Source organism: Artemia franciscana, chromosome 2 (assembly GCF_032884065.1).
Source record: "Artemia franciscana chromosome 2, ASM3288406v1, whole genome shotgun sequence".
NCBI classification, from domain to species: Eukaryota; Metazoa; Arthropoda; class Branchiopoda; order Anostraca; family Artemiidae; genus Artemia; species Artemia franciscana.
The window spans coordinates 37,167,643-37,193,448 of record NC_088864.1 but is presented as its reverse complement, the minus strand read 5'-3'; the positions used below and the strand labels follow the sequence as shown (position 1 = coordinate 37,193,448).

At 34.5% G+C, this 25,806-nt stretch overlaps 1 protein-coding gene and 1 long non-coding RNA gene across 3 annotated transcripts in view; one reads left to right on the top strand and one right to left on the bottom strand.

The window, feature by feature from the left end:
• Positions 1 to 25,806, bottom strand: part of LOC136041083 (cholecystokinin receptor type A-like) — a 131,825-nt gene that overhangs the window by 60,014 nt on the left and 46,005 nt on the right. For both annotated transcript variants that reach the window (XM_065725639.1, XM_065725644.1), the window contains exons 4-5: positions 21,060 to 21,260; positions 2,212 to 2,487 (exon numbers count right to left, since the gene is read on the bottom strand). In XM_065725639.1, coding sequence (XP_065581711.1) covers positions 2,212 to 2,487; positions 21,060 to 21,260 — 477 coding nt within the window. The remainder of the gene's footprint in view (positions 1 to 2,211; positions 2,488 to 21,059; positions 21,261 to 25,806) is intronic.
• LOC136041125 (uncharacterized) overlaps positions 1 to 25,806 on the top strand; it is a 106,891-nt gene that overhangs the window by 64,425 nt on the left and 16,660 nt on the right. Inside the window, exon 2 of the long non-coding RNA XR_010620967.1 lies at positions 13,959 to 14,146. This is a non-coding gene — a long non-coding RNA (uncharacterized LOC136041125). The remainder of the gene's footprint in view (positions 1 to 13,958; positions 14,147 to 25,806) is intronic.

Below are 25,806 nucleotides of genomic sequence, written 5' to 3'. Positions count from 1 at the left end.
TAGAAACTCTACAGCTACAATATTAAAAACAAATGATTGGTCTGCACGCCACCACCCATACACTTTTAAACATAGTAGCAGAGGGAAATTTAGTCCGGAAGGGTCTTATTATTAGAAAGTCGAGTGTTGAATGATTTAGTTTGTTTGTTGTATATGTATGTATACGGCTTGAAAAATGGCTTCAAATACAGTCATTCATTCATTCATATAGTATTTATTATTGAGAAATAAAGACATTTTTGGGAGAGATTGATTTTTCTGTGGGGGAAATTTGCTGCGGGGGAGGGGGTAATTTTCCAAGGAGAGAATTTACCATGAGGAGGGAAGTTTTCAGGAATAAACTTTCAAAGGGAAACTGTAGACGGGGGAATTTACCAGAATTCTTATGCGAAATTCATTTTAAAGATATTCCGGTGAAATTGCCGAGGTAAAATCTTCTAAGGTGTTTGATTTTGGTGTTATGGGGGGGGGGATTTTCCGCAGGGGAGATTCTCAATGTGGAAATTTTGATTCGGAGAAACCTTCCGTTGAGACATTTGGAGGAAAGAATTTCTAGGAAAAAATATTCACGGAGGGGGATTTTCGATATGATTTGAAAAATGATCAAAAATTAAAAGGAAAAAGTCGATTTTATAAACGAAAATGGGATAAAAATAATTTTCCAGGTGGAATTGTCAAAAAAAGTTATTGGGAATTTTCAGCAGGGATGGAATTGTCTGGGGGAAGGGGAATCTTACGCCGGGGAAACTGTTCAATGAAAAATTTCCTCAGGGGATTGTCCAAGGAGAGATAAGGTGTATTTTTCTGGTATCATTTGAAAAACAAAATTAAATAAAATTAAACAGAAATTAAAACATAAAATTAAATAAAAAAACACCTAATTTTTCAACCAAAAGAAATTTTTATTTTTAAAACAAACAGAAAAATATCCCGTATATAAGGGTGGATTCCCCTCCTCAATACCTCACTCTTTACGCTAATTTTAACTTTTTGTCTCAATTATTTAAAAACAACTCCTGGAACACAAGAAACGTGTAATTACTCAGGAGATTTTTGAAACACAAAAAGAAGTTTTGGCATAAAGTGTGAGGTATTCACACCTCACACCTGCTTTGATGTTCTAATTGAAGTAACCTAATAGCTTCTTTTCCCTATGTGGATCAGTAGCGACAATTGTATTTATTATTATTGGGGATGGTTTTATTCATTTTTATTTTAGTGTTTTTTCTTTTTATCTTGTGCTGAGGACGCCTAGTTTGGATACAGGCGAAATATCTTTTTTTTAGGATACGTTTGGATACAGGCGAAAAAAAAAATTTTTTTTTTGTTTCTTGTGGAGTTTTATCTCTCTTTGTTGTTTATTGAGGTATTCAGGAGGGTTTATCCCCCTTATATACGGAAAAATTTATGTTCTTTTAAGTTTTAATGTTGCTCCTTTCTTTAAGTTGAAAAAATTATATTTTTAATTTAATCACTGAAAGTCTGAACCAATTCTCAGGGGATAATATTGACAAACTGCTGATTTGAATAACCGAAAATAATCAGTAGCTTGTTTCCCTTTATCCCGAGCTTGAGTAATTCCAAATCAGGGTTTTTGTAATGTTCATTCATGTAATGGAAGTCTTTATTTTATTCAAACTTTGGAAAAAAAGGTGCAAAATACTCTTTAATTGCAAATTTCGCTAATGAATTTTGTCAAACCCCAAAATTAATCTGAGCAAAAAACTTATCAGAAATATCGAAATCGGTATATCGATTATCAAATATCGAAAGTAATAATATCAATACACCGTTTGACCAAATTATCGCCCAAGACTACTCTGAACTGAAACTATAAATCTGGCCGTGAGTTAAAATTAAGCTTGAAATTAGCTTTGGTCGAGATTGAAGGGTCGATTGAAGGTTGATTGAAGCACACATCAATCGATTGACGGATACTTTTGATCAAAATCATTGACCGTCTCGGGTCTTCTTTATAAAATTATTTTCCAAGTTTCATGATTAAATAAAGACATACTACACAGATCCAAGTCATCGCGTTTTCTTTCCGTCTTAGGTTTCATCTTATTTTAATTTTTGCTACTTTTGAGTTTAACATCTTGCATAAGCTGATTTCTGTTCGTTTACATTTTCAAATCAATTCCTTCTTGCACCCGGTAGAGCTTGTATTTATTTTTTAGTTCAAATAAGAGAAATTCTATGAGAACTTACTTTGAGTAAGATTTCTAGCACAGATTTTATGTTCCATGTTTTTGTTCTCTGAGAAGCTCCTCGAATTCTCACAAGAATTTACTCTAATTTTGATATCGGCTTCACAGATTGGCTCAGTGATTGTAAGTTTCATGGCCAATTTTAGCTGGTAAACTATCAGAGAGTAGGCAAAGCCCATTAGAATGAGTGGCAGCACCAAGAACAGAACGATAAGAAGTAAATTATAACTCTTCTCGGCCAAAAGAGACGGCCACACTTCACGGCATTTATGGCGACCTAAAATAAAAACCACATTTTAGAGCTAGCTGTTTATATGAATTGGTCATATGCACACACAAAATATGAAAACTATTCTCACATAACTTGGCCCAGGACAGGCTTTTTAGCCAGCTCCACATAAAAAGTAAAAAAAGAAACAGTACTAATCTCATAAATTATACTATGTTATAAATCACATAAATTTCTTTTACGTCAGAAAAAAAAATCTGGGAATAGGGCTTTAGGTCAATGAAAGTAAAAGAAAAAGAAAATTCTCAGTATTTTGTCATTATATTTGGCAAGACGTTTCTGGTGTAGACGAAAGGGTGAAACGAAAATAACAAAAAAAAAGAAAAACTTTAAGCTTAAAATAAAACATCAATTAGTTGAAAACAATATATAGCCAACACCGAAGTCTACAACATCGGGCCAGAGAAACGAATTACACAAGAAAAATCAACAAAGTTTTGTTTCCCCGAAGATAAAAAAAGGGACAAAATAGGAGAAAATGGACCAAAATCTTTTGATTTTGTTTGGCTTGACCCGTCAATCTATAAGTTTCTTAGCCATTCACAAAAAAGGTTTTGTAATTTACATCCATTTCCAAAAACTCTAATTGGTATGGGGCCCAGGACCCTAACATTGGGGTACAAAAAGTAGGCTCAAAAGCATTTTATCGACTTTAAATTTGTATTTGTAAGGTTCTTGAACCAAAGAGATCTCAATGCAAAAAAAGATGAAAATAAATTAGGGCTTATATAAAGTTTTAAAAGGATAAAAATAACTTATGGCTTGCCCCCAAAAATGGGCTAAAAGAGCGCTCAATGGTTTGGATAAAGGTTTTTTCAAAACATGTTGAAACTAAATGGGAACCAGGGGAACTTAACTTTTATTTTTAGGAACAGGCCTAAAAAGTCTTGGCTCTAGTCAGTTTGAAATTTCCATTGAAAATTTTTCAGGCAATGGTGCTAAATGGCCATTTAAATTAAAAAAAAAACTATTAGTTTGCCCAAAAATGGGGTTTGAAATATTCATCTATAAGTACTTGGTCTGAGGTAACAGACCAAGGAGGGCTAACATAACCTTCCAAACAGTTGAGGCCCAATAGTACCTGAAATACCAAAAACAAGAAGAACAATAGGAAATTTTTTAACAGTGGGAAACAAATTAGAATGAATATTTCGGCCCTATGTCCAAGGGCCGTCTTCAGCAATACAAATAAGAAAAAACAACTTACAAGAGGATAAAACCAATAAAACTGAAATGAACAGTTTTTTAAAACAGTCCCAGTATCCTTACCTCAGCGAAGTCAAACAGTTCGTGGTAACGAACTGTAGTAAGGAGCGACCCGGCTCAATAGTAACCAAAACTCTAAAAAATTGAATTTTGATATCAATAGCTACACCAAAAGAATCGAATTTTAATGCTGATTTTAAATATATAAGTTTCATCAAGTTTAGTCTTACCCATCAAAAGTTACGAGCCTGATACAATTTACATTATTTAAGAAAATAGGGGGAAACACCCCCTAAAAGTCGTAGAATCTTGACGACACCATCAGATTCAGCCTATCAGAGAACCCTACTGTAGAAGTTTCAAGCTCCTATCTACAAAAATGTGGAATTTTGTATTTTTTGCCAGAAGACAAATCACGGGTGCGTGTTTATTTGTTTGTTTGTTTTTTGTTTTTGTTTATTTTTTTCCCAGGGGTCATCGTATCGACCAAGTGGTCCCAGAATGTCGCAAGAGGGCTCATTCTAACGGAAACGAAAAGTTCTAGTGCCCTTTTTTAAGTGACCAAAAAAATTGGAGGGCATCTAGGCCCCCCCCTGCGATCATTTTTTCCAAAAGTCAACGGATCAAAATTTTGAGATAGCCATTTTGTTCAGTATAGTCGAAAACCATAATAACTATGTCTTTGGGGATGACTTACTCCCCCACAATCCCTGGGGGAGGGGCTGCAAGTTATAAACTTTGACCAGTGTTTACATATAGTAATGGTTATTGGGAAGTGTACAGACGTTTTCAGGGGGGATTTTATTTTGTTTGGGGGTGGGGCTGAGGGGAGGGGGCTATGTTGGAGGATCTTTCCTTGGAGGAATCTGTCATGGGGGAAGAAAAATTCAATGAAAAGGGCGCAGGATTTTCTAGCATTACTATAAGAAAACAATGAAAAATAAACATGAAAACGTTTTTTCAAATGAAAGGAAGGAGTAGCATTGAAACTTAAAACGAACAGAGATTATTACGCATATGAGGGGTTCTAAAAATGCTTTAGCATAAAGAGCGAGGTATTTAGGAGGAGATAAATACCTCGCTCTTTATGCTAAAGTATTTTTAGTAATTTCAACTATTTATTCTACGGCCTTTCTGATTCAGGGGTCATTCTTAAAGAATTGGGACAAAACTTACGATTTAGTGTAAAGAGCGAGGTATTAACGAGGGTACAAACCCCCTCGTATACATAACAAAAATATAAGATTATGAAAATTTGTTATGTAAGTTAATTCTTAAGTTACGTATATTTTTTACTAATAAAAACATTCGTGAAAAATTAAAAGTTCTAGTTGCCTTTTTAAGTAACCGAAAAATTGGAGGGCAACTAGACCTCCTTTTCCACCCCTTATTTCTCAAAATCGTCTGATCAAAACTAAGAGAAAGCCATTTAGCCAAAAAAAGAATTCATATACAAATTTCATTTTAATAATTTATGTGCGGAGAGCCAAAATCAAACATTCATTAATTCAAAAACGTTCAGAAATTAAATAAAAAAAAAATAATTTATTTAGCTGAAAGTAAGGAGCAACATTAAAACTTAAAACGAACAGAAATTACTGCGTATATGAAATGGGTTGTCCCCTCCGCAATCCCTCGCTCTTTACGCTAAAGCTTTTAATTGTTTTAAAAAGCAGAATTGTGGCAAAGAGTCAAACTTTAGCGTAAAGAGCGAGGAATTGCGGAGGGGACAACCCATTTCATATACGGAGTAATTTCCGTTCGTTTTAAGTTTTAATGTCGCTCCTTACTTTCAGTTTAAAAACTAGTTTTTTTATATAATTTCTGAACGTTTTTGAATTAATGCATGTTTGATTTTGGCTCTCCACACATAAATTATTAAAATGAAATTTGCATGTTAATTCCTTTTTTGGCTAATTGGCTTTCTCTTAGTTTTGATCACACGATTTTGAGAAATAAGGGATGGGGAAGGAGGCCTAGTTGTCATGCAATTTTTCGGTTACATAAAAAGGCAACTATAAATTTTAATTTTTAACGAATTTTTTTATTAGTAGAAAATATACGTAACTTAAGAATTAACTTACGTAACAAACTTTTATATTCATTAATTTTTATTATGCATATAAGGGGGTTTGTACCCTCGTTAATACCTCGTTCTTTACACTAAATCGTAAATTTTGTCCTAATTCTTTAAGAATGACCCCTGAATCAGAAAGGCCGTAGAATAAATAGTTGAAATTACTAAAAATACTATAGCATAAAGAGCGAGGTATTTATCTCCTCCTAAATACCTCCCTCTTTATGCTAAAGTATTTTTAGAACCCCTCATATGCGTAATAATCTCTGCCCGTTTTAAGTTTCAATGCTACTCTTTACTTTCAATTGAAAAAAATTTCCATGTTTTTTTTTTCATTGTTTTTTTTTTTTAGTAATTTTAGAAAATCCTGCGCCCTTTTCATTGAATTTCTGTTCCCCCATGACATATATCTCCAAGGAAAGGTCCTCCGACATAGCCCCCTCCCCTCAACCCCAGCTCCAAAACCAAAAAAAATCCCCTGAAAACGACTGTACACTTCCAAATAACCATTATTATATGTAAATACTGGTCGAAGTTTGTAACTTGCAGCCCCTCCCCCAGGGACTCTGGGGGAGTAAGTCATTCCCAAGACATAGTTATTATGGTTTTCGACTATGCTGAACAAAATGGCTATCTCAAAATTTTGATCTGTTGACTTTGGAGAAAAAATGAGCGTGGGGGGGGCCTAGGTGCCCTCCAATTTGTTTGGTCACTTAAAAAGGGCACTAGGACTTTTCATTTCCGTTAGAATGAGCCCTCTTGCGGCATTCTAGGACCACTTGGTCGATACGATGACCCCTGGAAAAAAAAACAAAAACAAACAAATAAACACGCACCCGTGATTTGTCTTCTGGCAAAAAATACAGAAATTCCACATTTTTGTAGATAGAAGCTTGAAAATTTCGCTATAGGGTTCTCTGATATGCCGAATGCGATGGTGTGATTTTAGTTAAGATTCTGTGACTTATAGGGGGTGTTTTCCCCTATTTTCTAAAATAAGGCAAATTTTTTCAGGCTCGTAACTTTTGATGACAAAGACTAAATTTGATGAAACTTATATATTTAAAATCAGCATGAAAATCTGATTCTTTTGATGTATATTTTATCATCAAAATTCCGTTTTTTATAGTTTCGTTTACTATTGAGCCGGGTCGCTCCTTACTACAGTTCGTTACCACGAACTGTTTGATTTGTGGCAGGTTCTGTGTTAATATCTATTTGTTTTTTATAATATTTCGTAATACCATTTTTAATTAAATTTGTGTACAGAGCGTTCAGTGAATATTCTCCCAAATCCCTATTTAAGGAAATATTATTATTAATCTTAAGTCTGATTTTAATTGCTTCTCGAACTATTTGCTTTATGCCAAGATCCTTGCTGAAAATGGCGGATTCTTTAAAGTATTTTGTGGCTAGGATTTTCAAAACATGGCTGCTTAAAGCAGAATCAAAAGAAACAAAAGTAATATTATAATTCAGAGCTTTGGTGATATCATCTTTATGTTGTTGTAGGCGTTTCTCGAAATTCTGGTGGGTTCTCCCTACATAGAATTTGCCATTTTCTTTCATTTCAATGAGTTGCCTCGTTTCATAACAATTTATTTATCAGTTCAGGTTGAAATTCGCTGAGGTAAGGATGCTGGGACTGTTTTGAAAAACTGTTCATTTTAGTTTTGTTGATTTTATCCTCTTGTAAGTTGTTTTTCTTCTTTGTATTGCTGAGGATAGCCCTTGGACATAGGGCCAAAATTTTCATTCTAATTTGTTTCCCACTGTCTTAAAAAAATCCCTATTGTTCTTCTTATTTTTGGTGTTTGTGATGGAAAGGCAGTTTGGTCTTCGTCGTTATTTAGTACCTGAAATAATCTTACTTTGGTCATCTTGATCCATTAATCTTTAAGTCCTTGGGAAGAGCAGACCCCAAAGACCAAAAAAAAAAATAAAATAAATTGGTTAGCATGAAAATAAGGCTGAAGAAAGGGGAAAGAACCTTTTTTTAGTCAAGGGAATCCAGTGCACAGAAAAAAAACTTGAAAGAGAAGTTTGGATCACGACCCAAAAATGTTTTTTACTATCTAGGACTCAAAATACTTTCAATCATCCATTACTAACAGGATTTGCAAGATTGAGAATGTTTCTAGTCACTCTAGCCCAGTGGTCAGCAAAGTGTGGCTCCAGAGAAATATTTGGCTCTTTTGTCCCTTAACTACGACTCTGGCAGAAATATCCACGGAACGTAAAATAATATTTTCAATAAAAAAAAATCGGTACAAAAAATTGATTTTAAATAGAGAAATTTCATCAAGTTTAATCTTACCCATTAAAAGCTACGAGCCTGAGAAAATTTGCCTTATTTGAGAAAATAAAGGAAACTCGCCTTAAAAGTCGTAGAATCTTAACGAAAATCACAACATCAGATTCAGCGTATCAGAGAACCACATTGGAAAAGTTTCAAGCTTCTATCTACAAAAATGTGGAATTGTATTTTTTGTCACAAGACAGATCACGGATGCGTGCTTATTTGTTTTTTTTTGCTTTTTTTTTCCCAGAGGTGATTGTATCGACTCAGTGGTCCTAAAATGTCGCGAGAGGGCTCATTCTAATGGAAAATAAAAGTTCTAGTGCCATTTTTAAGTGACCAAACAATTATAGGGCACCTATGCCCCCTCCCAAGCTCTTTTTTCCCAAAGTCACCGGATCAAAATTCTGAGATAGCCATTTTATTCAACATAGTCAATAAACCTTAAAACTATGTCTTTGGGGACGATTTACTCCTCCAGAGTCCCCGTGGGAGGGGCTGCAAGTTACAAACTTAGTAATGGTTATTGGGAAGTGTCCTACAAACACTTTCAGGGGGAAATTTTGGTTAGGGGTAGGGGTTGAGTGGAGGGGTTATGTGGAGGGAACTTTCCATAGAGGAATTTGTCATGGGGGAAGAGAATTTAAATGAGGGGGTGCAAGATTTCTTAGCATTTTTTAAAAAGCAATGAAAAAATAAATATGAAAAAGTTTCTTCAACTGAAAGTAAGGAGCAGCATTAAAACTTAAAAATAACATAAATTTTTACGCATATGAGTGGTTCACCTCCTTCTAATACCTCGCTCTTTACGCTAAAATAATTTTATTAATTTCAACTATTTATTCTATGGCCTTTGTGATTCAGGGGTCATTCTTAAGGAATTGGGACAAAATTTAAGCTTTAGTGTAAATAGCGATGTATAGACGAGGGGCGAACCCCCTCATATAGGTAATAAAAACAGACAAATTTAGAAGTTCGTTACGTAAGTTAATTCGTAAGTTACGTATATTTTTACTAATAAAAACGTTCGTAAAATTAGAAGTTCTAGTTGCCTTTTAAGTAACCAAAAATTTGGAAGGTAGCTAGGCCTACTCCCCCGCTCCTTTTTTACTCAAAATCGTCTGATCAAAACTATGAGAAAGCCATTTAGCCAAAAAAAAAAATAATATGCAAATTTCGTTTTAATTGTTCATGTGCTGAGAGCCAAAATCAAAATTTGCATTAATACGAGACCTTCAGAGATTAAATAAAAAAGAACAGGTTTTTTTTAAACTGAAAGTAAGGAGCGACATTAAAACTTAAAACGAACAGAAATTACTCCGTATATGAAAGGAGCTGTTCCCTCCTCAACCCCGCTCGTTACGCTAAAGGTTTTTATTGTTTTAAAAAGTAGAGTTGAGAAAAAGACTCAAACTTTAGCGTAAAGAGCAGGGCGTTTTTATAGCACAAGTTCCACTTTTTGTAAGATGTTTGTCTCATTCAGATCCCAAAGAAGAACTTTTAGGATTATTAACACTTAAAAGTCAGATTTTTATAGCACAAGTTCCACTTTTTGTAAGATGTATGTCTTATTCAGATCCCAAAGAAGAACTTTTAGGATTATTACCACTTAAAAGTCAGACACGTGAGAAGATATCGCAAGTGCTGTAATTAAGTGTATGGATAAACATCATATTCCCCTCGATAAAATTGTGTTGCATTTCAACATATGGGGCCAAAAGTATAACTGGCGTAAGAAAAATAGTTTTTTGTTAGTTTGAAAGAAAAAAAAAATAATCGCAAAACACTTATTTATCATTCATCAAGAAGTGCTTCATGCGTAAACATTCCTGGAAGAAATTTATAAATTTATGGAATTAGTGTTTGCAATTATCAACTCAATTTTTAGAAATTGGCGCATTTATCCTTGAGAAGGGCGTTCAATATCTAGAAATAACCAACAAATAGTGGATCAAAAGCTTTTATGTTTAGGTAGACGTTATGCATCGTATGAAACAGCTAGGTGGCAAACTACAAGAGAAAGAAAACTTAATTTTTTCCACGTTAGAAGAAGCGATTACATTCGAAAAAAACATCCATTTTTGCTCAAAATATTGAAAGATCAAAATTGTTTCACTTTCCAAGCCTGCTGAAGCATCACCAACAGAATAATTCCTCTATTGATAAACGCCATTTTAAAATAATAATTTCAAATATGAGGGAAGCTTTTGTTAACAGGTTTCAATTGAAAAACAGCAGAACAACAGCAGAAGAAAAAATGTGATCAAACAGTTCATGGTAACGAACTGTATTAAGGAGCGACCCGGCTCAATAGTAACCAAAACTCTAAAAAAATTTGATACCAATAGCTACATCAAAACAATCACATTTTAATGCTATTTTTAAATATATAAGTTTCATCACGTTTAGTCTTACCCATCAACAGTTACGAGCCTGAGAAAATTTGCGTTATTTTAGAAAATAGCGGGAAACACCCCCTAAAAGTCATAGAATCACACCATGAACGAAACGAAAATCACACCATTAGATTTAGCGTATCAGAGAACCCTACTGTAGAAGTTTCAAGCTCCTATCTACAAAAATGTGGAATTTTGTACTTTTGCCAGAAGGCAGATCACGGATGCATGATTATTATTTTTCTTTTCAGGGGTGATCGTATCAACCCACTTGTCCTAGAATGTTGCGAGAGGGCTCATTCTAACGGAAATGAAAATTTCTAGTGCCCTTTTTAAGTGACCAAAAAAATTGGAGAGCACCTAGGCCCCCTCCCACGCTAATTATTTTCCCAAAGTCAACGGATCAAAATTCTGAGATAAGCCATTTTATTGAGCATAGTCGCAAAACCTTATAACTATGTCTTTGGGGACGACTTACTCCCCCACAGTCCCCGTGGCAGGGGCTACAAGTTACAAACTTTGACCAGTGCTTACACGTAGTAACGGTTATTGGGAAGTGTACAGACGTTTTCAGGGGGATTTTTTTGGTTGGGAAGAAGGGGATATGCTGAGGGAACTTTCCATCGAGGAATTTGCCATGAGTGAAGAAAATTTCCAAGAAGGAAGCGCAGGATTTACTAGCATTATTTAAAAAAAAACTACGAAAAAATAAATATGAAAAAGTTTTTTTTCAGCTGGAAGTAAGGAGCAGCATTAAAACTTAAAACGAACAGAAATTATTACCCATATGAGGGGCTCACCTTCTCCTAATACCTCGCTCTTTACGCTAAAGTCTTTTTAGTAATTTCAACTATTTATTCTACGGCTTTTGTGATTCAGGGGTCATTCTTAATGAATTGAGACAAAATTTAAGCTTTAGTGTAAAGAGCAAGGTACTGACGAGGGGGCGAACCCCCTCATATATGTAATAAAAACATGAAAATACAAAAGTTCTTTACGTAAGCTAATTTATAAGTTACGTATCTTTTACTAATAAAAAGATTCGTAACAAGTTAAAAGTTCTAGATGCCTTTTTAATTATCAAAAAATCGGAGGGCAACTAGGCTTCCTCCCCCAATCTTTTTTTCTCAAAATCATTCGATCAAAATTATGAGAAAGCCATTTAGCAAAAAAAAAAATATGCAAATTTCGTTTTAATTATTCCTCTGCGGAGAGCAAAAATCAAAACATGCATTGATTCAAAAACGTTCAGAAATTAAATTTAAAAAAGCGAGTTTTTTTAACTGAAAGTAAGGAGCAACATTAAAACTTAAAACGAACAGAAATTACTTCGCATATGAAAGGGGCTGCTTCCTCATAAACGCCCCGCTCTTTACGCTAAACTTTTTTACTGTTTTAAAAAGAAGAGTTTTACTCTTACCAACGCGGGGCGTTGATGAGGAAGCAGCCACTTTCATATACGAAGTAATTTCTGTTCGTTTTAAGGTTTAATGTCACTCCTTACTTTCAGTTAAAAAAACTTGTTTTTTTTTATTTTTATTTAATCTTAGTTCATAACACAAGGAGTGTGCTTCGAATGACCCGGAGAAGGAAGATATGAGCAACGCTTGGAATAGTATTCCTGATTCTTACGATCAGCTGAAATAGCTTACGTTTGCCGTTCTTTCTTTTTTTTGGCTCTGGATATATATGAAAACAATCTTCTTCAAGCATGAACATTGTCAAGAGTAAACTAAGAAGTCGTCTTATTGATGAGAACTTGGAATCATGCCATAATTAAAAACAATAGCATACAAACGGACTGACTCAAACTTTAGAAGGAGGTGTAAGCATATTGTTCGCATTAATAAGTATTTATTAAGTTTTATTTCTAGTATACTACTTATTTAGTGCAAATAAGTTTACTAAACAAGCAGATTTGGCTCCAAATTCTCTAAGAATTGTTCTAATGTTCATATTCAGCTCTTGATCTAATAAGTTTGCCGACCACTGCTCTAGCCAAAAAGACTAGAGGATTCTTAACGGCCGAAAAACGGGCCGACATAAATTTTAGGAAAAAATTGCTTGGACGGATTTTCCAATGCCAAAAACTAAGCAGAAAATTATTGTTTTCTCTGATTAGCTGAAACCTGCATAAACCATAGACTGGATAAGTGTAGGCTCGACCACTGCTCTAGCCAAAAAGACTAGAGGATTCTTAACGGCCGAAAAACGGGCCGACATAAATTTTAGGAAAAAATTGCTTGGACGGATTTTCCAATGCCAAAAACTAAGCAGAAAAATATTGTTTTCTCTGATTAGCTGAAACCTGCATAAACCATAGACTGGATAAGTGTAGGCTCGACCACTGCTCTAGCCAAAAAGACTAGAGGATTCTTAACGGCCGAAAAACGGGCCGACATAAATTTTAGGAAAAAATTGCTTGGACGGATTTTCCAATGCCAAAAACTAAGCAGAAAAATATTGTTTTCTCTGATTAGCTGAAACCTGCATAAACCATAGACTGGATAAGTGTAGGCTCCCCTGGTACATTAGATAAAGACGAAATATTTTAAGAAAAATGTGGATGTACTAATAAAAAAGAGGCAACAATATAAAAAAAATAAGTTTCCGGTAAAGCAAAATGGCAATATAGCATTTAGAGGGCTTAAGCCCAATTTGTGGTAATTTCTTTTCATGTAATTTTACATATTATATTCCTTTATTTCTACTTTTTAGACTTTAATTTTTTTCTTTACTTTTTTTTGAAAAACTTTATTTGGGGAAATGTCTTTTAATCTAATCACTGGAAATATCGAGTGACAAAAATGCAGTTTTTTTTGTTTTGATTTTTTTTTTTTCCAGTTTCATTAAGCGCTAATCAGGATTTAGGCGTTTTCTTCCAATAGTAGGGTAAAGATTGTTCTGGTGAAAGTGAAGGGATTGCTTTTAATTTAAGCTTTATTATTGCTATCATTAAGAAAATCATTTTACTTCAATCGATTTTTTTTTCTTGTATTAACATCCATTTTAAGTGTATTTAAACATTTTTGGAGTAATTTATACATTTTATTCTGACGAAATTGACTGGATAGTGCGAACAGTTTACATACAATGATTTTTTAACTTTTGTTGTATGTCTTGAAAATCTAGGAAATTCCAAAAAATACTCGGGAATTTCTTATATATATCCCTTGGCAATAGCATAGAAATGGACAAAGTGCTGCAATAGCATGTCAACGTCATCATTAATGAGAACGACATTAATGAGAATGAAAAAATAAAAACCTAGAAAATATTATACGTAAGTTTTTCTGTCTTCGATGCTGATTTTCCAGTGAGAAACGTTGATAATTTATTTTTGAACTTTTTCCACATTTGAAATTCCTCTTCAGTTTTTTGGCAAACTATTTTGTTAGGTCTTAACATCGCCCATAAAAAATAATTTATCCTCTTTTTTCCAGAGATGATTAAGAGAGTCAACCCACATATTTCTTTCTAGGAGATGACGATTATGGCTAGCGCAGATGACAAGTTTGTAGTATTGAAACAGAAGCTAAATCTAGGAATCCTTCGAAATCAACTTGTCTGAAAGGCTATTATTAGATTTTGACGACGCATCGGACAAAAGTAAAGTATAATATCCAAATCAGAGCCACACACAGGAATCCATTTTAAGGGCGGGGAAAGGTATGTGCAATCAGATTGACACGAAAACAAATTAGGCAAATGAAAAAATCTAAGAAATAAAAAAAAAATCACTGGAGCATGGGCCAATAATTTTCCTAAAAGGTGGAAAGAGAAAAATCCGTATTTTGGAGTGTTCTCCTGTTTAGCAAATATTTTAAGAGCATATGAAACATAAGAAGAACTATACTCAAGAAAAAAAGAAAGAAAAACGATAAATATTATCATGGGTATAGATGTAATAGCTACAACAAATAACAGTGAGCCTTCTGCCCTCTCAAACTCTCTAAGAGGCCAGCGTTATTTATGTATGACATAGTACGATGTAAATTTAAGATATGTGGTTTTATTCGTCAAAACATTCACAAAAATAACGATGAAAACAAAATAATAATCTTTGTTACACGAAAGAAAAGAAAATTTCTTGCGATAACTAAATTCGTGGTTTTCAATTTAATCTTGCTATTTTAAATGGAGGCTTTCTTTTTCAATTTTTCTTTTTATTACATAAAATTCAAAATTATAGATAATTCATTTCTAATAAAACTTCTGAAACGAACAATTGTGATTTTTAACACTGATTAATTAGTTGGAACGGTATTTAGAATTCAATATTTAATGAAAGATCCACCAGTTGATTATTAGAAAATATTGTATTTAAGAGAAGGAAGTTCCTAAATTCCAAATCGATGAACCTTTTTGGGTCCTTTCAGCGACCCCAAGCTAACTTTTTTGAATTAGGTTCCATTTGACTCTAGAATGAATAGCTCTAAGTTTAAAACTGATCAAAGACAAGACCCTTTTTCAAGTTTTAGCCCCTCTCTTATATCTGTCCTCCTCCTAATAAAAATATATTTGTGCTAGTGACGATCCCTGAGTTTTTCAGGCTGACAAGACAATCCAAATCAAATTTGTCCATATTTTTAAACAGTACGTGGTAACGAGCTGTATTAAGGAGCGACTCGGCTCAATAGTAAACGAAACTAAAAAAAAACGGAATTTTGATGCTACAAGATACATCAAAAGAACCGGATTTTTATGTTGATTTTAAATATATAAGTTTCATCACATTTAGTGTTTATCATCAAAAGTTACGAGCCTGAGAATATTTTCCTTATTTTGGAAAATAGGGGGAAACACTCCCTAAAAGTCATAGAATCTTGACGAAAATCACACCATCGCATTCAGCGTATCAGAGAACCCTAGAGAAAAAATTTTAAGTTCCTATCTACAAAAATGTGGAATTTCGTATTTTTTGCCAAAAGACAGATCACGCACGGGTGGGTGTTTATTTGTTTACTTTTTTTTTTCATGGGTCATCGTATCGACCAAGTGGTCCAGAATGTCGCAAGAGGGCTCATTCTAACGGAAATGAAAAGTTCTAGAGCCCTTTTTAAGTGATCAAACATTGGAGGACACCTAGGCCCCCTCCCACGCTCATTTTTTCCAGAAGTCAACGGATCATAATTTTGAGATTGCCATTTTTTTTCCACATAGTCGAAAACCATAATAACTATGTCTTTGGGGATGACTTACTCCCCAAAGTCCATGGGGGAGGGGCTGCAAGTTACGAACTTTGAACAGCGTTTACATATAGTAATGGTTATTGGGAAGTGTACAGACGTTTTCAGGGTTTTTTTTTTGGTTTGGGGGTGGGGTTGAGGGGATGGGACTATGCGGGAGGATCTTTCCTTGGAGGAATATGTCACGGGGGAAGAGAAATTCAAGGAAAAGGGCGCGGGAGGGATTTTCTAGAATTACTATAAAAAAAACAATGAAAAAATAAACATGAAAAAGTTTCTTCAATTGAAAATAAGGAGTAGTATTAAAACTTAAGACGAACAGAGATTATTACGCACATGAGGGGTTCTAAGAATACTTTAGCACAAAGAGCAAGGTATTTAGGAGGAGATAAATACCTCGCTCTTTATGCTTAAGTATTTTTAGTAATTTCAACTATTTATTCTACGGCCTTTCTGATTCAGGGGTCAATCTTAAGGAATTGGGACAAAACTTAAGATTTAGTGTAAAGAGCGAGGTATATAACGAGGGGACAAACCCCCTCATATACATAATAAAAATATAAGAATATAAAAGTTTGTTACGTAAGTTAATTCTTAAGTTACGTATATTTTTTACTAATAAAAACCCTCGTTAAAAATTAAAAGCTCTAGTTGCCTTTTTAAGTAACCGAAAAATTGGAGGGCAACTAGGCCTCCCTACCACCCCTTATTTCTCAAAATGGCTTGATCAAAAAGAGAAAGCCATTTAGCCAAAAAAAGAATTAATATGCAAATTTCATTTTACTCAATTTATAAACATGGCTTAATTCAAAAACGTTCAGAAATTAAATAAAAAAAATAGTTTTTTAACTGAAAGCAAGGAGCGAAATTAAAACTTAAAACGAACAGAAATTACTCCGTACATGAAATGGTTGTCCCCTTCGCAATCCCTCGCTCTTTCCGCTTTGTTTGACTCTTTGCCACAATTCTACTTTTTAAAACAATTAAAAACTTTAAACAATTAAAACATAATTAAACACAGTATTAAAAACAATTAAACAATCAAAGTCGATCTAACCTACTTTCATTACTTTCAAAGTTTACAGATTTTCCCCCGGGTTTTCAAAATCACTTCTATTTTCACAAAAATGATTTTCTATCCTCAAACATAGGGAACTTAATGGGAACACCAAATAAAATACTGGTAATGAAACTGAACAACAAGACACAAGAAAATACTGTCCCAATTGACACTTCATTCATTTCACTTTATATTGTCACGCTCAGTTCACATAGAATTCGCATAAATACACCTAATGGAAAAACTTTGAACATAGAAAGAATATCTTTATAAATAACTTATGTTTGAACATGAGACCTAAATAGAAATGATAATTTCAAATTTAAAGAAAACAATGATTATTTTTTCCCCTTCACCCTAAGCTTTAATTCTTCCAAAAATTATTCGATTCTTTTATTATCTACTATTTTCTCAGGCACGGAACTCTTTTCCGCCATGTCGGCTGTTAATATCCCATGTGCGGAACCCTTTTCCACCAAGTCAGCCGCTAACTCCCCAGGTACGGAACTCTTTTCCGCCCTGTCGGCTGTTAATATCCCATGTGCGGAACTCTTTTCGACCATGTCAGCCGTTTACTCCCCAGGTACGGAACTCTTTTCCGCCCTGTCATCTGTCAGTATCCCATTTGCGAAACTCCTTTCCACCATGTCAGGTCTTAACTTCCCAGGTACGGAACTCTTTTCCGACCTGTCGGCATATATCCCATGTGTGGAACTCCTTTCCACCATGTCTGCCCTTTCCAGATATTTCTGGTCCCTCGGTCGACAGCAGTCCGCCCATTCACCAGCCTTATCTCTCTCCACACTATAGCTCTCTATGTCAGTACTTAATAAATTTCTCAGGTCTTCTGACACTACACCTCTCTAGCTTAGTACCATATTATTTTACCAGTTTGTCATCATATTTCTTTTTTTTCCACTAAAATGTCTCCCTAAAATACTAATCTAACCCTTACATCCTATACTAAAAAAAATCTACTTCTCCCCTGGTCACTTTTTACGTCAGTCCAGTTCTGACGGAGTCTTTTATTCTGTCCTGTCCAAATTCAGCATCTACAGTTGCTGATAAAATTCCTGCTTTTCTTCACGAAGTGCGTTTTCAATAGGGGATCCATTACTGACCCAATTACTCTTTGATTCATAATACTCTTGTTGCTGTTACCCTCGATAGGTATATCGGTTATATTATCCTCTGAAATATCTCCCATATTTACCCTGGCACTTTCTTTGGCCATTAAACTACCCACAGTTGTCAATAATTTTACGACTGAATTTGGATTATAATCCCGACTTGAAGAATCAAAATTTAAAGGGGCCTTTAAACCTTTACTTTTTATTTCATTCAAAAATAATGAAGTAATATCTCTATCAAATTCAAGATCTGAAGGATCTAAAATTGGAATTGCACTCATTTTAAAAGAAAAAAAAAATGATTAAAAGAAATTGGATTAAGTCAAATCTGTAAAAACAAGGCAAAATTTTTACTAAGCACTCCTAACGGATTTCCTGCTCGCGTGCGAATATTAAAATGCATGACTTATAACAATAAATTGTCCTTCGACGTTCTTCACATTTTTTCTCTAAAACTGGATTCTGGAGCGGGAACCTGGAACTGGAACGGTAAAACTGGAACCCGGAACCGATGCTTCAACTAGAACCGGTGCTGGAACTGGAACCGGAACTGGAACCTGGAATCCCCGATGACGAAAAAAGCAACAGCTCTCAACTTCCGAAGTCAAACGAAGACCAGCACACACCAATAACACGGTCGTGTACGAACCAAAACAGCTCTCAGCCGACAGCCTCCACGCCACAACCACAGCTGACGATGACGAAGTCCATCAAAATTGGAAGGTAAACAAACTCATGACACAACCGCAGACCGAAATCCGGAGGATGGTAAGAACTCTATCCTCTCCGGCAAAAACCGCTGCACCACTCTGTAAAGTTCTCTACTACTTCCCTTGGTGTCAGAAATGGGATTTGAACCCACGCCCTCTTCCGAGGACCAGAAACAGAATAAGAACCGAATAAAGTACTCTAAACGGTGGCTTATATTCACTAAAACAAGGAAATAAATATCGAAAAATGTGACAGGAACTGACGTATTTTAATCTGTCAGTTACTGCAAATACTCAGAATTTATACTATTAATGCAGTCATCTAGGAAGTGGGCATTTCACAGAACTTGAGAATTTAATTATGTACCAAACCTACTTTCACTACTTTCAAAGTTTACAGAAGTTCCACATTAGATACTCTTCCACATTTGCTGGCAGGACCCTTACTTAAGATTAATGAAATCAATGATATTCACGTCTAGGCTTAAGCGATGTTTCTGTTTTGTTGAAGTGTAAAGGTTCCGTTTGTTTTTCTCCCTTATTTTGGTTACCCAGTTTTTACACTTTCTTTTAAAATGTTACTGGTACAAACAATAATAATAGTGGTAATAATTATAGCTTCATTTATTACGATAATGCGGCTTCGCACATTTTAGGGTCCTTTCACCTCAGGCTTTGTGGGTTATGTCACTCCAGGAGGTGTGTTTTACGGAGCTATCGAATATTTTAGACAAAATCGATATCATATGGATTTTATTTGATTTCAGAGGGGTTGCATGAGTGCCCAGAGGAGGAGAATGGTTGCCCTCGAATCACTATCAAACCTTAAAAGGGAACTAAAACTTTCCACTTCCAATAAAATGGGGCTCCTCCTCAATTTCATCAATCATCTCTTCCCTATGAAGTTGCCTCGACAAAAATAGCCTATATTAGGTGTTTTGATTATCACGAAGCCAACACTGATGCGCTGGAAGGCCAATCGAAATGGAGCACCTATACAAGCGCTTAGAAGTAGTAGTCTCTACTTTCCGAACATAATATATTCTTATTTTAACTTATAATCTAGTTTTCTACTTTTGGATATGAATTTGATGAAAACAATAATCCCATTTGGAGTTATTTGGCGCATTTACACTAATTCTCAAACTTTACACGCCATCAATTTTTAAAACCAATCTGACGAATTCTAATGAAGAAACTGGTCGGACACTGTTTGTGATAGTATGACTTGCTTCATTGGTAAGACATGGAAATGATTACTTGACACCTGTTGGACAATTAGATAAACCTACCAAGCAGGAAACAAGGGAAAAAGACGTTGCACCTAAGTAGATTTAAAAAAAAAATTAAGCTGAGTTTTTTTTATCTTCTTTCAATCGTGTTTTTCATAATTTTTTATTTTAATTTTTTTGTGGGAGTTTAGAGACTGAATTCAACAGTTGTATGTCACAGAAGCCACTATATTTCCAAAATTGAAGTCTCTGCAGCAAATTTCATTACTTATAGTATTTCAAGAAAACTATTGAAAAACGATATAAAAACTTTACTGTTTAAAATACATAAATATAAAAGATTAAGGACGATTTTTTCCACAAAACACTAGTCGAGTTGAAAAATAAAATCCACCTTTACTTCCCATAAAATGATTTTTGCTTCAGTAAACCCCAATTTCAATGTGTTTTATTGAAATATAAAAATATAAACAAAGTAAAGCATCATACTAGTCATTTTTGCAGGACAAGAAATATAGATTATTAGAAAGAAAGATCTAGCTGAAAAACACTTCGATTTTGGCGGTTGTTTGCGATATCTTGGTATAGGAGAAATATCCTTACAAGTAACTTATGATGAGGACTAAGTCGCTAAGACTAGGGGTAGGTGAAGGTGAAAAAGATATTTTGAGTAAAAAAAAAGGCTCAATCAAGTGCAGCTCCACCGACCTGGGTATTAAAGCTATCGGATGCAGTGAAGGTGTTAAAAGTAGAATAACCAAAGCGTAGGATGTTTTCTTAGACTTAAAAAAAGATTGGAAAAATAGGAAAATAATTATGCAAGTCTGTAAACTAAGATCAAAGTACTGGAAGCTACAGTGATGATAGAGGTCAAGTATGGGTCTGAAGCATGGTACTCCAAAGGACGGAGAGGCATTTGCTATCTTTTCAGCTTCTGTACTCAGCTTATATAGTTTAAACACTTTTTGCTAACGTTCTGCCACCAAAAGTATTATATTTTGTCAAACCCCACCTTTCATCCAAGTCAATATCATGGATACACAATTATCTTAAACTTGAAAATTTGAAAGCAATTAGTTTGTTTCCTAAAAAACAAGATTTAAGTTCTAAAAGAGTATCGTAGCGCTTGACAGCTCCTCGACATTAGCTGAGGAAAGGCACTGCTGGCTGTCTCAGTAATTTTTTTTATCTTTATTAATTATTTCTAAATCCAGGAAGTTGTTCCTTCTAATTAAAAAGTAACAAATACAAGGGATCTTACCAGTTTCACTAATTGGTTGGAGTTCAGCAAGCAGTCCGATAGGAAGACAAAAGAGAAAGCTTCCAAACCAGATAGCCACAATAGATTTATATGCATGAGACTTAGTCTGCCAGCTACGAGATCGGAGAGGCTTACAAATAGCAAAATATCTCTCCAATGAAATAGCAACAAGCGTCCAAACAGAACTCGACACTGCTGAAGCTGAAACAAAATTTTATTCTAAGTAATTTTAATATGATTCTCGATTATAAATTTCAAAAGAGATTCTAATTCGTTCGGTTTCTCTAACTAATAACTTCAGATTTATTTCATAAGAGTTTTCAAAATCTAGATCGGCCGGGAAAATCCATGATTTTCCACATTTTTTTTTACCAAAGAGGAGGGGAATTTGACCCAATGATGAGAGAATAGGTGGGTTTTGATTACAGGGCTTTACAACCCCTGTAAAATGGAAAAAGGGCTTTACCTTGGGTAAAATGGAAAAATATAGTTTTTTTTAAACATGGAGCAAACGATAAGAAGTAAAATTGGGTAGGTCACTAGAGTTGGAAGAGCTGGAAGTTTCACTTATCACTCTAAGAATTTTCTCATCTTTCTAATCAACCCTAAGTTCCGCTGTAAATTTACTATATATCTTTTTTTTTGGTTTTTGTTGTTGCGTTTGTTGTTTTTGAAATAACAATTAAAAAAAACTTTGCTCTGAATAAAAACTGTTTTCTTAAGAAAATCTTATGTTTTTATTTTAGCAATATATATATACATGATGATCATATGTTTAACTGAGGAGTTTAATTTTTGCCAGAGACAGTTTCCTTTCTAATATTTCTTAGCTATATTCTTTTAAATTCTTTCGACAAAATGAAAAATTTGTGTACAAACTATGCTTTAAAATATCAATTTCTGAAATATAATAAAGACTATTTGAATCCATCCTGACGCTATTTAGAGTGACTAAATTTCAAAAAACTGATTTTGTTTAAATGAGACAAAACAAAATGCCAATTTAACAGCTGGGAATAATTAAAGTAAATAATTTACACTTCCTGAGGCAATCCTTCGAAGATTATTTTCGTAAGAAAAAAAATTGTCTGGTAAATAAAAAAGAAACATCCACCAGCAGAGCCAAGGATCTTTTCTAAAATCGTGAATCCTTGCTGCATTTCGAACTGATAAAAAAGCAGGGATTTTTATCTAGTTTAAAACATTTACTTGTGCATTTTATATTTTGCTTGACTATTTTGCTTCAAAAGAGAAGTGTGTAATTAGGAAGCATTCTAAAATAGTCTCAGATGACTTTTCCTCTCCATTAATGCTGGAAAATAATGGTGAATAAGAGCTATTTGGCACAGGAAACTAAGACAACCACGAGTCCTCACAGACCCGTAAAAATGTCAATATTGAAGTTGATCAAGTCCTAGAACACTCTTCTACACAGAAGTTTAGAATAAACGGGAAACAAATAGAAAATTCCAGATGCCTAAGAATTATTTTCCGATTGCTGCGTAGTCATTCAATGCTTGACATTTTGACATTTGCCGTAACGAGTTTTGGGACGGCAGTTCCCCCTTAAACACGAAATAATTTCTATGTTTTAAGTTTATCAGTCACTTATTGCTTTCATTAAAAAAAATTACATTATGTTTGATTTCTGTGCTTTTTTATTATCATATTAAGGTCATGTGCAGGGCAATACAAATATGACGGAAGTTTCTGACCCAACTGGCCTGGACTTTACTTTAAAGTTTAACTCCTGTATAACAATGTTTTGGAACTAAAAATTAATCCGGAAAAAATGGCACCTTAATATTTTTTAAAGAAGCCAGAAATAAGAAAAGAATTTTCCAGACAGTTATTTTCATAATTTCAGGGAGAATTCACTGGGTAAATTCTGCTTCTGGGGAATGCCTCCTCACTTTTCTGCCTCTGTGCTAGAAAGCATAGGATGCTATATTTATTACAAACAGCACTGGTTCATACCAACAAACAACAGGGATTAGCCACTCCACTTAATAGTATCAAGTAAATGTATTTTTTTTTTCACACACAAAATATTACCGGAAGAATAGGAGACCCATTCTCCCCTTAGCATCCATGTTATATATGTTATATATAGTAGCCCTTTATTCTGGATGGATCGTGCCTACTTTTAGGGACCAATACTGCAACATGTGACATCACAGCATCTGACACTGGGATAAACTTCATATTCCGACACCATTCAGGCAAAAATTTCCGTTTTGTGACATATTGTTTCGCAAAACATAAATTTTAGGGAACAAACTCCATATTTTGAAACTGTTCGGGCAAGAGTTTCTCTTTCACAACAGAAAATGGAAATAGGCACTGTACTTTGGTAAAATATAAACATTTTAAGCTTTTTCATAAAACGATATTTTGAACCTAGTAGGGTACAAGGTACTTACATTTGATCTTACATTTGAGATGTAACACATCAGGAATCAGCACTTACTTGTAACATAATCTCTTTTTTTTTACTTAAGAGGGTTGCAGGAACTTCCAATCCCCGTTTGACTAAGCCCTCTAATAACAGCATACGAGCACTACTTTGATATAACCAATCAAAGGAAAAACGAAGAAACAAACGAATATGAACTCATTATCAAGATTCTTGCAAAAAACTCACAATTTCGTGTTTTCGCAAAAAAAAAGAGATTGAAATCCTTGTATAAAATAATTTTTTTTAGCCTCGGTTAATATTTATACAAGTACTCCTTACTTACATTTTACTCCAACGAATTATTTGATCTTGCTTGAGAGTCACGCCTTTTTTTTATACCCTAGTCAAACAAACATTTTTGTAGAATTGTTTCCATAATTCAAAATTTTGCCACGTTAGTCGTCCTTAAATCATTTTGGCTTGCTATAAATTCAAAAAAAAAATATTGAAATGGCTAATATGACTACTTTATTCTTCTGACAAGTCATTAAATAGAAAACATAGGTATACTTAAAGTCAAACATTAACTTGAATCAGGCAGTCTTGTGTTAGGGGAAACATGAACTGAAGTAAAATAAAATGAGGCATATATTTAGCAATATTTGATTGTTAAAAGTATTTAGCAGTTTACATAAATAATTGCCCTATCTGAATAAGTTGTAAAGTTTTAATATCAGTTTAACTCAACCACTTTTCGTTGGCAGGTATATTTCGTTAGAAAACATGAACACTTATATTTGTCGATTCAGCCAGAGGATATTCTCCAGAAACATTTTCTGACCCATTTCTATCCCTGTTCATTCTTTGAGCTCACATCAGAATATAAAACAGACTTCCAATTATTTCAGCATTTCGTAACTATGATGCATCAAAAGCTTCATCCGTTTGATTTGAAAGCCAAAGATTAACACAGACTTGTGTAAGTGAAGCAGTTTATAATCTGATATATGAAAGAACGAGTACAAGCAAGTCAAAGACCAAAAACTCATATGCTGTATCTTCACTCTTGCTTCCTTCTTCCCTAACGCATATTCATTTCTGACCGGCTTTGTCACGTGATAATCCAACTGAAGGTAGTAGGGGTACTGAATCTTTATATTGTTCCTGAACTAAAAGTTTTCAGTGTTAGAGTTTGGAACCCATTCTGCCGCTTTTGTGAAGTATTTTGCTGTAACCCAACCTGATATTTAGTTAGAGATCTCGGACATTTTTAAGTTCTCACTTGATTGTTTCCCTTTCTTAACTGGTCAGAAAAAAACAGTGTAATAGAACACCACTTTAAACAGCAATTAATCAATACATACTAAAACCCTTTCATTGGTAAGCGTAGCATATTAAGTTCAAGTGTCTGAGCTCTTTTCCAAAGGAAGCTGCAAGAGGGGCTGAGTATCTGTAGAGGAGTAACATACTATGAGCAAACTAGACATTGTAAAACAGAATAATCCTAGTACCCCAACAACTGGGTAATGTGACCTTCACTGGTGTTCAACCAGTGGGTCATGGTATGACTATAGAGTGCATAGCTGTAGTCGAAAGTGTTCTTTCACCAAACAATATCGTACATAGATTGAACAACCAGGTGCTACTTTACCCTGACGTGAAATGATGGTACTATAGTAAGGCGTTATATGCTAAGTGAAAATCTTCACATCAGAGATGGAGCACATCAAAAGCGTAGCAATAAATATTGGACAATCTAAAGGTCACTGCGACGTCTGAGGGTTTAATAGAAGGGCTATATGTTAGCGAACCCGTTGCTCGATAGAATCAATAAGTGAATGTGATGTCACCGATCGCAGAAAACACAAACAGTTGGTTGTCAGTGATTAGAAAACAAATGATAACCGTCAAAAGCGTACTTAGACAAAAAAGAGCGTGTTTTATTTCTATGGGACAAACCTCATCGATAGAGCTGTTTCCGTCCCTCTAGTTTAGTACGAGAGCTTATGCAACCAAACCCGAACCATTCGGACCAGCAACTGGTAGTAATAGGTGTCAATCTAGCCTTCAAATCATAGTTTAAATAGATAATTTGACAAAATAAGATCGGAAATCTCACAATAGAACTTTAATAATGGTTTGAAAGTTTGATTTATACAGGTGTTTGAAGTAACTTGGATCAAAGGTCAATTCTGATCTCTCACATTAGACCTTAATTTCTCAAGTGCATCCAGAGGTACAAAGGGCGTCAGCGAATAGTCTCCCATCTTCCCTCAAGTAAGCCGCTGCATAGATGGTCTCCGACTCTTGTATGAGACTCGTCTAGAGAGCTCTTCTGTTGTGCTTGTA